The sequence below is a fragment of the Mirounga leonina genome, unplaced genomic scaffold (assembly GCF_011800145.1).
Source record: "Mirounga leonina isolate KUSES-001 unplaced genomic scaffold, KU_Mleo_1.0 Mir_114, whole genome shotgun sequence".
Classification (NCBI taxonomy): domain Eukaryota; kingdom Metazoa; phylum Chordata; class Mammalia; order Carnivora; family Phocidae; genus Mirounga; species Mirounga leonina.
The window spans coordinates 53940519-53954168 of NW_023270265.1; the positions used below are offsets into that span (position 1 = coordinate 53940519).

The window sequence follows — 13650 nt, forward strand, 5'->3', positions numbered from 1 at the left end:
GCCCCGCGCCCTACCTCCCGGCCCTGCCGGGGTCCTCTCCGCGCTCTCCGCACTTCGGAGCGGCGGGGGCGCACGGGGACTGACTCGGACGGCGCGATGGAGTCGAGTGGAGGCCGCGCGGAGGGCTCGGGCCGCGGCCCGCGGGTGCTGGTGGTGGGCAGCGGCATCGCGGGGCTGGGCGCCGCGCAGAGGCTCTGCCGCCACCCGGCCTTCCAGCAGCTGCGGGTCCTGGAGGCCACTGCCCGCGCCGGCGGCCGCATCCGCTCGGAGCGCGGCTTCGGTAACGGCCTCTCCCGGAACCCCTTCCCCGAGCCCATTTCCAGAACGCAACGGGTGCTGCCCGGGCTCTGCCGCTCCTGGTCCGGCCTGCACCTGGGTTAACCGACCCGGAAGCCTTACCTGGCGCCCCGAGTGAATCTCCGCCCCACCCCACTTGATCAGGCCAAGTTCAGGGGTCCCCGAAACTCAGCTGCCGCGTTGGCAGGGCCGGCCCCTGCCGGGGAGGGTAACCTATGTCTCTGCAGTCGCTCTGGTTGGGTCCCACAAGGACCTCCCCTCCAGCCTCCGGGTCACTCCCAGGCGCCCCTTCTGCCCCCATGCCTGCTCTCCAAGTGTCCTCTGAAGGCGGGTGCAGGTCAGCGCCCCCCCTTCAAATGTTCCCCTTAAACTAGGTCTGACCAGGCCCTAGGACTGTAGTCTTCAGGGACCGTGTGTCCCTGGGGCTGTTTTTAGAGCATATTTGGGAAGGGCAGGGCTGGTGTGGTTCAGGAGAAGGGCTCAGGGTTGGCCTTTGTGGGGAGAGAACCTCAAAGTGTCATCTGCTGCCCCTCCCAGGTGGCGTGGTAGAGCTAGGTGCTCACTGGATCCACGGGCCCTCACAGGGCAACCCCGTCTTTCAGCTGGCTGCCAAGTACCAGCTGCTAGGGGAGAAGGACTTGTCAGAGGAGAACCAGCTAATCGAAACTGGGGGTCATGTGGGCCTGCCATCTGTGTCCTACGCCAGCTCTGGGGTAAGTGTGAGCCGTGAGTTGGTGGTGGAGATGGCTAGTCTTTTCTATAGTCTCATAGACCAGACTCGGGAGTTCCTGCACATGGCTGATGCCCCAGTGCCCAGCGTTGGGGAGTACCTCAAGAAGGAGATCCGTCAGCACGCGGCTGGCTGGACAGAGGATGAGGAGACCAGGAAGCTCAAGCTGGCCATCCTCAACAGCTTCTTCAATGTGGAGTGCTGTGTGAGCGGTACCCATAGCATGGACCTGGTGGCCCTCGCACCCTTTGGGGAGTACACCGTGCTGCCGGGGCTGGACTGCACCTTTCCTGGGTATGTGCATGCCCCACCCACCCAGCCAGCTCTCTGTGTGCCCCGGGCCCCCTGGGGCCCCACACCCAGATCCCCTCCATGCACCCTGGGACCCCCTCCATTTACCCCAGTTCCCCTACCTGTGCTCCTGGAATCCATCCATGCACCCTGGTCCCTCTCCATGCACCCCGGGGCCCCCTACCTGTGCTCCTGGAGTCCCTCCATGCACCCTGGTCCCTCTCCATGCACCCCGGGGCCCCCTCCCTGAGCTCCTGGAGTCCCTCCATGCACCCAGATACCCTCCATGCACTCTGGGCCCCCTCCATGCACCCCAAAGCCCGCTCCATGTGCTCCTGGAGTCCTTCCATGCACCCTGGTCCCTCTCCATGTGCCCCGGGGCCCCCTCCCTGTGCTCCTGGAGTCCCTCCATGCACCCAGATCCCCTCCATACACCCCGGGCCCCCTCCATTTACCCGAGTTTCCCTCTCTGTACTCCTGGAGTCCCTCCATGCACCCTGGGACCCCCCCCATGCACCCAGGTCTCCTCTGAACCCTGGCCCCCTTTATGCACCCTCGTCCCTCTCCATGTACCTTGGTCCCTCCTCCATGCACCCTGGTCCCCTCTGAATCCTGGCCCCCTTTATGCACCCTGGTTCCCCTCCATGCACCCTAGGACCCCTCCATGCACCCTGGGACCCTTTCCATTTACCTCAGGTTGGGCTTTGGGAAGCAGGGGAAGGGTGAGAGGGTCAGGAGGGCATTTGTCTTCATTGTTTTAGGGAGATTGCTCATTTGTTTCTCTAGTTTTGCTCACTTGGGAAAAATAATTATTTTCAAGAAAAGGTGGTTAAAAGAAGGCAGTGCATCCCATAATGCTTTCTTCCTCCCATGTTTATGAGGCCTCTGATGTGCTAAGTGCTGTGTGAGGCTCCGGCCCCTGTGATGGACAGACAGCCCACCCCTGGGGCAGGTGGCTGTCCCCCCACTGAGCACTCAAGAGGCCCTCGCAGGACTGTCCCACTGGGCTCTCCAGCGTCACCCCAAGTCTCCTGGCAGGGGTGGGCATTTGTGATCAGAAGTAGGGTTCCAGGTGGTTGGGAAGGAGGCCTTGTCCTCCTCCGATTACCTCCATTCACTCATGCTCACCTAATCCCCCTGTTAGCCTGGGTGGTGGTAGTGGTGTTCCTGAGGTAGACTGGAAACCCCCGGGAGATCCCCTGCCCTCCTCCCTCCTTCCCTGCAGGGCCACCTCCCCAGGCAGCTCCCTCTGAAAACACCAACACCTCTGTCTCTCCAAGTGGCTACCAGGGGCTCACAAATTGCATAATGGCCTCCTTGCCAGAGGACGTGATCGTTTTTAACAAGCCTGTGAAGACCATTCACTGGAACGGGTCCTTCCAGGAAGCCTTGTCTCCTGGGGAGAGGTTTCCAGTGCTGGTGGAGTGTGAGGACAGAACTTGCTTCCCTGCACATCACGTCATCATCACCGTGCCCTTAGGTAAAGCCCATTTTCCCTGTAAGGTTTCCCCTTGGTCACTCACCCCCGGGGCCCCGGCAGCGGGCTCTGGAGTGTTTGTTCAGGTGCTAGCTCACATTTTCAATCTAGTTTCGGACAGGCTTATTCTATTGTGTTTTGTAGCAATTGCATGCTTTGGAATTGAGTTTCACAATAAGAGAAAATGCATGTCTTGCTTCTTCCGAGGTCGTTTATGGAAAGGCTGGGACTGCCTCCAGAAGTTCACCAAGCTGTGCTTTCTTGGAGCGGGTGTGAAAGCCAGCTCTCAGTTTCAGGCCTGGTGTAATCAAGAAAGGGCTCAAGCATATGGTTCTGTTTAATTCTAGATCTGACGCCCAAGACAGAAGCCATTTTGGCAATTTGACAAGAGGTGGAGGTGGCTGTGAGCCAAGCCGTGTCTGTGCATCTCATTTACTCTGCAGGCAGCTGGGACGTGTATGTCCCCAGCCTGTCTGACAGATGCAGACCGAATCATGCCACTTCACTGTGCAGGTTCACAAAGCTAGCAGGGGCCAGAGCTGATGGAAGATGCAGAGCAAGGGTCCAACCCGCCCGGCTCTCGGTTCCTTCAGCACGGACGTGCTGGCTGTGGGTGAGCTTGCTCAGCACCCAGCTCCTTTCTCGCACACATGGAATCACACTGGACATATTAACAGAGTCTGCTGATACTTGTTTGCTGCCCTCTCTTTTTTTTTGGTTAATAAAACTTGTGTCAGTGCTTCCAAATCAGCACATACAGATCCATCAGTCATTTTTTACCGCCCCCTGCCGGTGTCTGTGTGTGCTTGCTGGGCCCCTGCTATCATCAGTGAGTGCATTACTGGGTCTGTTGATACTGTTCACAAGGAGCCAGGCCATCTGTCACATTGGTTCTTTATAGCCACATGGTATTTTCTTGTATGTAGGGGTCATTGCTTAATATTCCTTAGTTGATGGAAATTCAGCCTATTTTCACTTTTCTTGTTTTACATAGCATTTTCCATGTGCATTTAAAAACACTTGTGTGAATATATCTGAGGCATAAATCGCAGGAGTGGGAGTGGCTGGGTTGAGGGTCTGGCAAATGGGATTGTGGGTGGAGGGCATGGTGACCCTTCTGTGGGTCCTCACAGCCTCTGTGGATCTGTTTCCTCTTGGGCTGTTTGTCCTTTACTTACTGGCTTGCAAGTTATCTGTGTTGTAAGGAGACTGGCTTGTGCTGCAAATAGTCCCTCTCATTGTTTGACTCTGGCCCAGAATTAATTTTTTTTGCCAGGCAGATTAGTTTTCATGTAGCTTGTGGATAAAGCCTGTATATTGTGATGCTACTCCAAACTATTCCAGAGCAGCATGGTTTGCAGACGTTGAGAGGCAGACAGGTTGAGAAGTGAGAAACCGTCCTACAGAGCAGTTTGGGTGGGGCATGAGAGCTGTCCCTGCCTGACCAGGTGGCCCTGGGGCCTTCCTTGTCCCTCCGCTGTGGTGTTGCTCGCTGAGGCTGAGTCCCGATGGCCAGAGCCAGCCCGATTTCTGGGAGCCCAGTTGAGCTGGGGCTGGTGTGGGTTAGTGGACAGTCTCTGGAAGCCTCCTTTCTCTGACTCCTCTGATGGGTGTCAGGGTGGGTTCCTGTGGCTGCCAGTTCCAGTTTAAGAGATTATGTGGTGTAAGTTGAGTCCACTTGTGAATTCCAGGTTTTCTTAAAGAACATCTGGACACCTTCTTTGAACCACCACTGCCCCCTCAGAAGGCAGAAGCGATCAGGAAAATAGGCTTTGGGACCAGCAATAAAATCTTCCTGGAGTTTGAGGAGCCCTTCTGGGAGCCAGACTGCCGGCACATCCAGGTGGTGTGGGAGGACACGTCGCCCCTGGAGGACGTCACCTCTGGCCTACAGCACGTCTGGTTCAAGAAGCTTATTGGCTTTTTGGTCCTGCCTTCCTTTGCGTATGTATGCTTCTTGAGTTTCTCTGAGGAAGCTTCAGGGGTGAGCTCTGAGGGGGCTGATTCTTTGGCCTTAGTTTTGTTGAGAATCCAGCAGTGTATTGATTCCCTGGGAGGCATTTCTGGAGGATTTCTGGGTGGGATTCCAAGGGCACCCCAGAGCGCTGATAACAGACACTGGGGCCTGAACCACTGCAGGCACAGACAGAAGCCTCTTGTAGGCAGCCTGTTGGTGTGTCTCAGGTCCTTGAATGAGCTGGTGGCCTGGAGGGCATGTTCAATCAGTGAGAAAATATTTACTGAAATTCCCAGGAAGCTGGGGTGTGGAGGTTACAGAAGGAATTTGAAACACAGAAGTGTCTGTAACTGGGAGACAATATTTAAACTTGATGCAGCAATTGAGCAACATATCCTTCTAAGTCAGAAATCAAAGACCCATTAGTGGCTAAATTGTATGGTCCATCTATAACGCATAAATAATGCAGTGTATATGGACTTGGTGTGAACTCAGAAAATAAGACCATGAATCATTTAGGGAGGGAGGGACTGATTTTTCCAGCAGGATCAAAATATGTGGTTAGCGTGTTGTAGTCAATTGGCAGACACGAGTCCAAATTTCCACACAGAGACGGGTCAGGATTGGGGACCATATTCTGGGCCTGGAGGACAAAACGCAGGCATGCCTGCAGCTGATTTCATCCCCGACAGCCACAGAAGCTGGGTGCATGTGCTCCTCCCACCTAGGAGGGGACTCCGCACGTGTCCTTTGGACTGAAGATAAAGCTGACATCCAGGGGTTTGGAAATGTGTCAGGGTTGTGGATGCATAGGGGAACGGTGGCTGGGTGTGCTCGGCTGCCTGCCCCACACTTGGCTCTGCAGCCTGTGCTCAGGACGTTGGTGGAGACAGCAGTCATCGGGATACTCTGTGGCTAGGACAGGGGCTCTCACACTTTGTGGTCTCTTTAAAAATAGCGAGGATTCCAAAGAGCTTTTGTTTAGGTGGGTTGTGTCTGCACATTTACCACATTAGAAATTAAGACAGAAATTTAAAATATTTATTTTTTAAACTGAGTAAATCTATACCGTGTTAGCATAAATAACATTTTTTCTGAGGCGGGGAGGGGCAGAGGATGAGAGAGAATCTCAAGCAGACTCCACCCAGCATAGAGCCCGATGTGGGGCTCAGTCTCAAGATTCTGAGATCATGACCTGAACTGAAATCGAGAGTTGGACGCTTAACTGACTGAACCACCCAGCACCCCATTACACTTTTAAGTGAAAATACATTAACATTTTTATATGAAAAATAACTATATTTCTAAAACAAAATTTAGTGAGGAGAGTGGCAGTACTTTGTCTTTTTTCCTCATCTCTTTACTGTCAGGCTTAACAGTGGACAGCTTGGCTCTCCAGGCTGTCGGCATCCGGTGGTGCCACGTCTCATTCCACTTGAAGTAGATTGAAAGTCTGGACTCAGATACATAGTTCAGAGAAGGGGTGGTGTTTAAATAGTCTTCAGGGGCGCCTGGGTGGCTCAGTTGGTTGAGCGACTGCCTTAGGCTCAGGTCATGATCCTGGAGTCCCGGGATCGAGCCCCGCATCGGGCTCCCTGCTCAGCGGGGAGCCTGCTTCTCTCTCTCCCACTCCCCCCTCTTGTGCTCTCTCTCTCTCTCTCATTCTCTCTCTCAAATAAATAAATAAATAAAATCTTTAAAAAAAAATAGTCTTTAGATGATTGTGGGTATTCTTTGATACGGCACCAAAACTTAAGAAGTGGTCGCTCCTTCAAGGTGAGGCGCGGTGTGGAATCTGAAAGCTCGTCCATGGGTGTTTGTGCTTGAGGGTACCAAAATGCACTGTCTGTCCTGCACTTTGGGTGGATCTTGCACCTGCCCCTAGTTGGTTGATATATTGATATATTTCATTGTACAACATTGATATATTTCATTGTACAACATCAAACAATTAAGTTTATTAATATCACCACGGATCTCAGGAAAGTCTCGTGGTATTGGGAACCTATCAAGCTGTTGGTGGCAGATACAAGTTTTCTAAAATTGTAATTTTTGCTTGAGAGCTTAAATTTTATCTTTGGCAGTAAATGCTTGCAGTTGTTTTCCTTGTGATAGACATACTGCTCATTTTCGAGAAAATGTTTGCCAAACACCCAAGTTTCCATACCAGTGACATTCTTTCAAGTCAAATGGTGTCCACAAAAGAAGCAGCTGCTTAGTTGGCAGCTCGGACCACCGCCCAGGGCTGTACGTCAACGACCGTCCCACGTCCGCACGTCCACGTGCAGCACAAGTGCTTTATTCTCGTATCTCATTTTTTTTTACTCTTTTTTATTGTTATGTTAATCACCATACATTACATCATTAGTTTTAGATGTAGTGTTCCATGATTCATTGTTTGTGCATAACGCCCAGTGCTCCATGCAGAACGTGCCCTCCTTAATACCCATCACTGGGCTAACCCATCCCCCCACCCCCTCCCCTCTAGAACCCTCAGTTTGTTTCTCAGAGTCCATCGTCTCTCATGGTTCATCTCCCCCTCCGATTTCCCCTTCATTCTTCCCCTCCTGCTATCTTCTTCTTCTTCTTTTTTTTTTCTTAACATATACTGCATTATTTGTTTCAGAGGTACAGATCTGAGATTCAACAGTTTTGCACAATTCACTGCGCTTACCAGAGCACATACTCTCCCCAGTGTCTATCACCCAGTCACCCCATCCCTCCCACCCCACCCCCCACTCCGGCAACCCTCAGTTTGTTTCCTGAGATTAAGAATTCGTCATATCAGTGAGGTCATATGATACATGTCTTTCTCTGATTGACTTATTTCACTCAGCATAATACCCTCCAGTTCCATCCACGTTGTTGCAAATGGCAAGATCTCATTCCTTTTGATGGCTGCATAATATTCCATTGTGTATATATACCACTTCTTCTTTATCCATTCATCTGTCGATGGACATCTTGGCTCTTTCCACGGTTTGGCTATTGTGGACATTACTGCTATAAACATCGGGGTGCACATACCCCTTCAGATCCCTACATTTGTATCTTTGGGGTAAATACCCAGTAGTGCAATTGCTGGATCATATGGTAGCTCTATTTTCAACTTTTTGAGGAACCTCCATACTGTTTTCCAGAGTGGCTGCACCAGCTTGCATTCCCACCAACAGTGTAGGAGGGTTCCCCTTTCTCCGCATCCCCGCCAACATCTGTCGTTTCCTGACTTGTTAATTTTAGCCATTCTGACTGGTGTGAGGTGGTATCTCATTGAGGTTTTGATCTGGATTTCCCTGATGCCAAGCGATGTTGAGCACTTTTTCATGTGTCTGTTGGCCATTTGGATGTCTTCTTTGGAAAAATGTCTGTTCATGTCTTCTGCCCATTTCTTGATTGGATTCTTTGTTCTTTGGGTGTTGAGTTTGATAAGTGCTTTATAGATTTTGGATACTAGCCCTTTATCTGATATGTCAATTGCAAATATCTTCTCCCATTCTGTCGGTTGTCTTTTGGTTTTGTTGACTGTTTCTTTTGCTGTGCAAAAGCTTTTTATCTTGATGAAATCATAGTTCATTTTTGCCCTTGCTTCCCTTGCCTTTGGCGATGTTTCTAGGAAGAAGTTGCTGCGGCTGAGGTCGAAGAGGTTGCTGCCTGTGTTCTCCTTTAGGATTCTGATGGACTCCTGTCTCACATTGAGGTCTTTCAACCATTTGGAGTCTATTTTTGTGTGTGGTGTAAGGAAATGGTCCAGTTTCATTCTTCTGCATGTGGCTGTCCAATTTTCCCAACACCATTTGTTGAAGAGACTGTCTTTGTTCCATTGGACATTCTTTCCTGCTTTGTCAAAGATGAGTTGACCATAGAGTTGAGGGTCCATTTCTGGGCTCTCTATTCTGTTCCATTGATCTATGTGTCTGTTTTTGTGCCAGTACCATGCTGCCTTGATGATGACAGCTTTGTAATAGAGCTGGAAGTCCGGAATTGTGATGCCGCCAGCTTGCTTTTCTTTTTCAACATTCCTCTGGCTATTCGGGGTCTTTTCTGGTTCCATACAAATTTTAAGATTATTTGTTCCATTTCTTTGAAAAAAGTGGATTGTATTTTGATGGGGATTGCATTGAATGTGTAGATTGCTCTAGGTAGCATTGACATCTTCACAATATTTGTTCTTCCAATCCATGAGCATGGAACATTTTTCCATTTCTTTGTGTCTTCCTCCATTTCTTTCATGAGTATTTTATAGTTTTCTGAGTACAGATCCTTTGCCTCTTTGGTTAGATTTATTCCTAGGTATCTTATGATTTTGGGTGCAATTGTAAATGGGATCGACTCCTTAATTTCTCTTTCTTCTGTCTTGTTGTTGGTGTATAGGAATGCCACTGACTTCTGTGCATTGATTTTATATCCTGCCACTTTACTGAATTCTAGCAGTTTTATGAGTTCTAGCAGTTTTGGGGTGGAGTCTTTGGGGTTTTCCACATAAAGTATCATATCATTTGCAAAGAGTGAGAGTTTGACTTCTTCTTTGCCAATTTGGATGCCTTTGATTTCTTTTTGTTGTCTGATTGCTGTGGCTAGGACTTCTAATACTATATTGAATAGCAGTGGTGATAGTGGGCATCCCGGCCACGTTCCTGACCTTAGGGGGAAAGCTCTCAGTTTTTCCCCATTGAGAATGATATTCGCTGTAGGTTTTTCATAGATGGCTTTTATGATATTGAGGTATGTACCCTCTATGCCTATACTCTGAAGAGTTTTGATCAAGAAAGGATGCTGTACTTTGTCAAATACTTTTTCTGCAGCCATTGAGGGGATCATATGATTCTTGTTCTTTGTTTTGTTAATGTATTGTATCACGTTGATTGATTTGCAGATATTGAACCAACCTTGCAGCCCAGGGATAAATCCCACTTGGTCGTGGTGAATAATCCTTTTAATGTACTGTTGGATCCTATTGGCTAATATTTTGGTGAGAATTTTTGCATCCATGTTCATCAGGGATATTGGTCTGTAATTTCTCCTTTTTGATGGGGTCTTTGTCTGGTTTTGGGATCAAGGTAATGGTGGCCTCATAAAATGAGTTTGGAAGTTTTCCTTCCATTTCTATTTTTTGGAACAGTTTCAGAAGAATAGGTATTAATTCTTCTTGAAATGTTTGGTAGAATTCCCCTGGGAAGCCATCTGGCCCTAGGCTTTTGTTTTTTGGGAGATTTTTGATGACTGCTTCAATTTCCTTACTGGTTATAGGTCTGTTCCGGTTTTCTATTTCTTCCTGGTTCAGTTTTGGTAGTTGATACATCTCTAGGAATGCATCCATTTCTTCCAGGTTATCTAATTTGCTGGCATAGAGTTGCTGATAATATGTTCTTATAATTGTTTGTATTTCTTTGGTGTTGGTTGTGATCTCTCCTCTTTCATTCATGATTTTGTTGATTTGGGTCCTTTCTCTTTTCTTTTTGCTAAGTGTGGCCAGGGGTTTATCAATCTTGTTAATTCTTTCAAGAACCAGCTCCTAGTTTTGTTGATCTGTTCTACTATTCTTTTGGTTTCTATTTCATTGATTTCTGCTCTGATCTTTATTAATTCTCTTCTCCTGCTGGGTTTAGGCTTTATTTGCTGTTCTTTCTCCAGCTCCTTTAGGTCTAGGGTTAGGTTGTATACTTGAGACCTTTCTTGTTTCTTGAGAAAGGCTTGTATTGCTATATACTTTCCTCTTAGGCCTGCCTTTGCTGCATCCCAAAGATTTTGAACAGTTGTGTTTTCATTTTCATTGGTTTCCATGAATTTTTTAAATTCTTCTTTAATTTCCTGGTTGACCCATTCATTCTTCAGTAGGATGCTCTTTAGCCTCCATGTATTTGAGTTCTTTCCGACTTTCCTCTTGTGACTGAGTTCTAGTTTCAAAGCATTGTGGTCTGAAAATAGGCAGGGAATGATCCCAGTCTTTTGGTACCGGTTGAGACCTGATTTGTGACCTAGGATGTAATCATCTCTTATTACAGTCTTTGGTTTAAAATCTAATTTGTTTGATTTAAGGATTGCCACCCCAGCTTTCTTTTGGTGTCCATTAGCATGGTAAATGGTTTTCCACCCCCTCACTTTCAATCTGGGGGTGTCTTTGGGTCTAAAATGAGTCTCTTGCAGACAGCAAATCAATGGGTCTTGTTTTTTAATCCAATCTGATAGCCTGTGTCTTTTGATTGGGGCATTTAGCCCATTTACATTCAGGGTAACTATTGAAACGTATGAATTTAGTGCCATTGTATTGTCTGTAAGGTGACTGTTACTGTATATTGTCTGTGTTCCTTTCTGGTCTATGTTTCTTTTAGGCTCTGTCTTTGCTTAGAGGACCCCTTTCAATATTTCTTGTAGGGCTGGTTTCGTGTTTGCAAATTCCTTTAGTTTTTGTTTGTCCTGGAAGCTTTTTATCTCTCCTTCTATTTTCAATGACAGCCTAGCTGGATATAGTATTCTTGGCTGCATATTTTTCTCGTTTAGTGCTCTGAGTATATCCTGCCAGTCCTTTCTGGTCTGCCAGGTCTCTGTGGATAGGTCTGTTGCCAATCTAATGTTTCTACCATTGTAGGTTACATATCTCTTCTCCCGAGCTGCTTTCAGGATTTTCTCTTTGTCTCTGAGACTCGTAAGTTTTACTATTAGATGTCAGGGTGTTGACCTATTTTTATTGATTTTGAGAGGGGTTCTCTGTGCTTCCTGGATTTTGATGCCTGTTTCCTTCCCCCAATTAGGGAAGTTCTTTGCTATAATTTGCTCCAATATACCTTCTGCCCCTCTCTCTCTTTCTTCTTCTTCTGGGACCCCAATTATTCTAATGTTGTTTTGTCTTATGATATCGCTTATCTCTCAAATTCTGCCCTTGTGATCCAGTAGTTTTTTATCTCTCTTTTTCTCAGCTTCTTTAATTTCCATCATTTGGTCTTCTATATCACTGATTCTCTCTTCTGCCTCATTTATCCTAGCAGTTAGCACCCCCATTTTTTTATTGCACCTCATGAATAGCCTTTTTGATTTCAACTTGGTTAGATTTTAGTTCTTTTATTTCTCCAGAAAGGGTTTCTCTAATAACTTCCATGCTTTTTTCAAGTCCAGCTAGTGTCTTTAAAGTGATGATTCTGAATTCTAGATCCGACATCATACTAATGTCTGTATTGAGTAGGTCCCTGGCAGTCGGTACTACCTCTTTTTGTTGAGGTGATTTTTTCCATCTTGTCATTTTGTCCAGAGGAGAATAGGTGAATGAGAGAACAAAATGCTAACAGGGTAACAGCGTTCTCAGAAAATATACTCTAAACAAATCAGAAAAGACCTGAAGCCAGGGAAAAGAAAGGGAAAGAAAGAAAAAAGAAAGAAAGAAAAAAAAAGAAAAAGATAAAAACAAACAAAAACAGAACAAAACAAAAAAAAACCCAGAATATGATCAAATATGATCAGGCTGGTGCATAGATCAGTGCCACACACTAGAATTTTGGTGTATTTTGGTCTGTTAGAAGAAAGTGCCTCCCAAAATTTTAAAGAAAGAAAAACTTATATATGTACAAAAATAAGGGTTGATATGATGAAGGGATGGAATATGTCTGTAAAGATGAAAATTATAAAAAATTTTATAAGGGGCGCCTCGGTGGCTCAGGCGTTAAGCATCTGCCTTCAGCTCAGGTCGTGATCCCAGGGTCCTGATCGAGCCCCACATCGGGCTCCCTGCTCCGCAGGGAGGCCTGCTTCTCCCTCTCCTACTCCCCCTGCTTGCGTTCCCTCTCTCGCTATGTCTCTCTCTGTCAAATAAATAAATAAAATCTTTAAAAAAAATTTATAAAAGGAATTGATAAGAAGTTGTTTGAAAAAAGAAAGAAGAGGATTTAAAAAAAAAAGGGAGAGAAATTGATCAGGCAGGAGAGTAGAACAAAACCATACACTAGAGATATAGGGTATATTTTGATCGGTTAGAAGAAACTATCTCAAAATTTTAAAGAGAGAACAACTTATATATATATGCCAAAAATAAGGGTAACTACTATGAAGGGATAGAATATGACTCTAAAAATGAAAAATAAAAAAATTTTTTTAAAAAAGGGATTGGTAAGATGTTGGTTGAAAAAGGGAAAAAGAATAATTAAAAAAAAAGGTAAAAAAAAATCAACTTTGAAAGACTACAGAATCATGGTAAAAAAGCCATGGATTCTATGTGCAGTATTCCCCTAGCGCTGGAGTTCTGCCGTTCTCATTGATCGGTAAACTTGGTCTTGGCTGGCTGTTCTCGCTGACCTTCTGGGGGAGGGACCTGTTGCCGTGGTTCCCAAATGTCTTTGCTGGAGGCGGAATTGCCCTGCCCTTGCCCAGTCCGGGCTAAGTCATCTGCTCGGGTTTGCTCTCGGGGGCTTTTGTTCCCCGCCAGCTTTGGAGGCGGAGAGTGAAAATGGCGGCCTCCCAATCTCCGCCCAGAGGAGCCGAGAACTCGGGGCCCGCTCCTCAGTGAGCCCCCAGAGAAAAGCCGTCAGTCACTCCCGTCTCCCTGGTCTCCTGCCGCACTCCGTGCTCACCCAGCCTGTGACCGCGTGTTTCTATCTCTGGCACCCGACCCCGGGTGGAGTCTCCAAACCCAGCAGATCCCTGCGGTGTGCTCCCGTGCGGCTCCTCCCGGGGGAGGAAGGGGAGTCTCCCCGGATCTGCTGCTTGTTGGGTCCCTGCTGGAGGAGCAGGGGCCCGACTGTGCCGCGGATCACGGTTTATGGCAACCCCGAGCTGAGGACCCGCGCCTGGGCTCCGCCTCTGCAGCCAGCTTCCCCGCTCCAATACCTGGGAGCTCTGCTGCACTCAGGCACCCCCGGTCTTTCTGTGACCCCAAGGGTCCTGAGACCCCACTGTCCTGGAGGGTTCCACCCC

The 13650-nt window shown here is 47.7% G+C and overlaps 1 protein-coding gene across 1 annotated transcript in view; it reads left to right on the forward strand.

Moving 5' to 3' along the window:
* Positions 1-13650, forward strand: part of PAOX (polyamine oxidase) — a 17619-nt gene continuing 3969 nt past the window's right edge. The window contains exons 1-4 of the mRNA XM_034986660.1: positions 1-280; positions 835-1321; positions 2599-2798; positions 4487-4739. Coding sequence (XP_034842551.1) covers positions 97-280; positions 835-1321; positions 2599-2798; positions 4487-4739 — 1124 coding nt within the window. The 5' untranslated portion in view covers positions 1-96. The remainder of the gene's footprint in view (positions 281-834; positions 1322-2598; positions 2799-4486; positions 4740-13650) is intronic.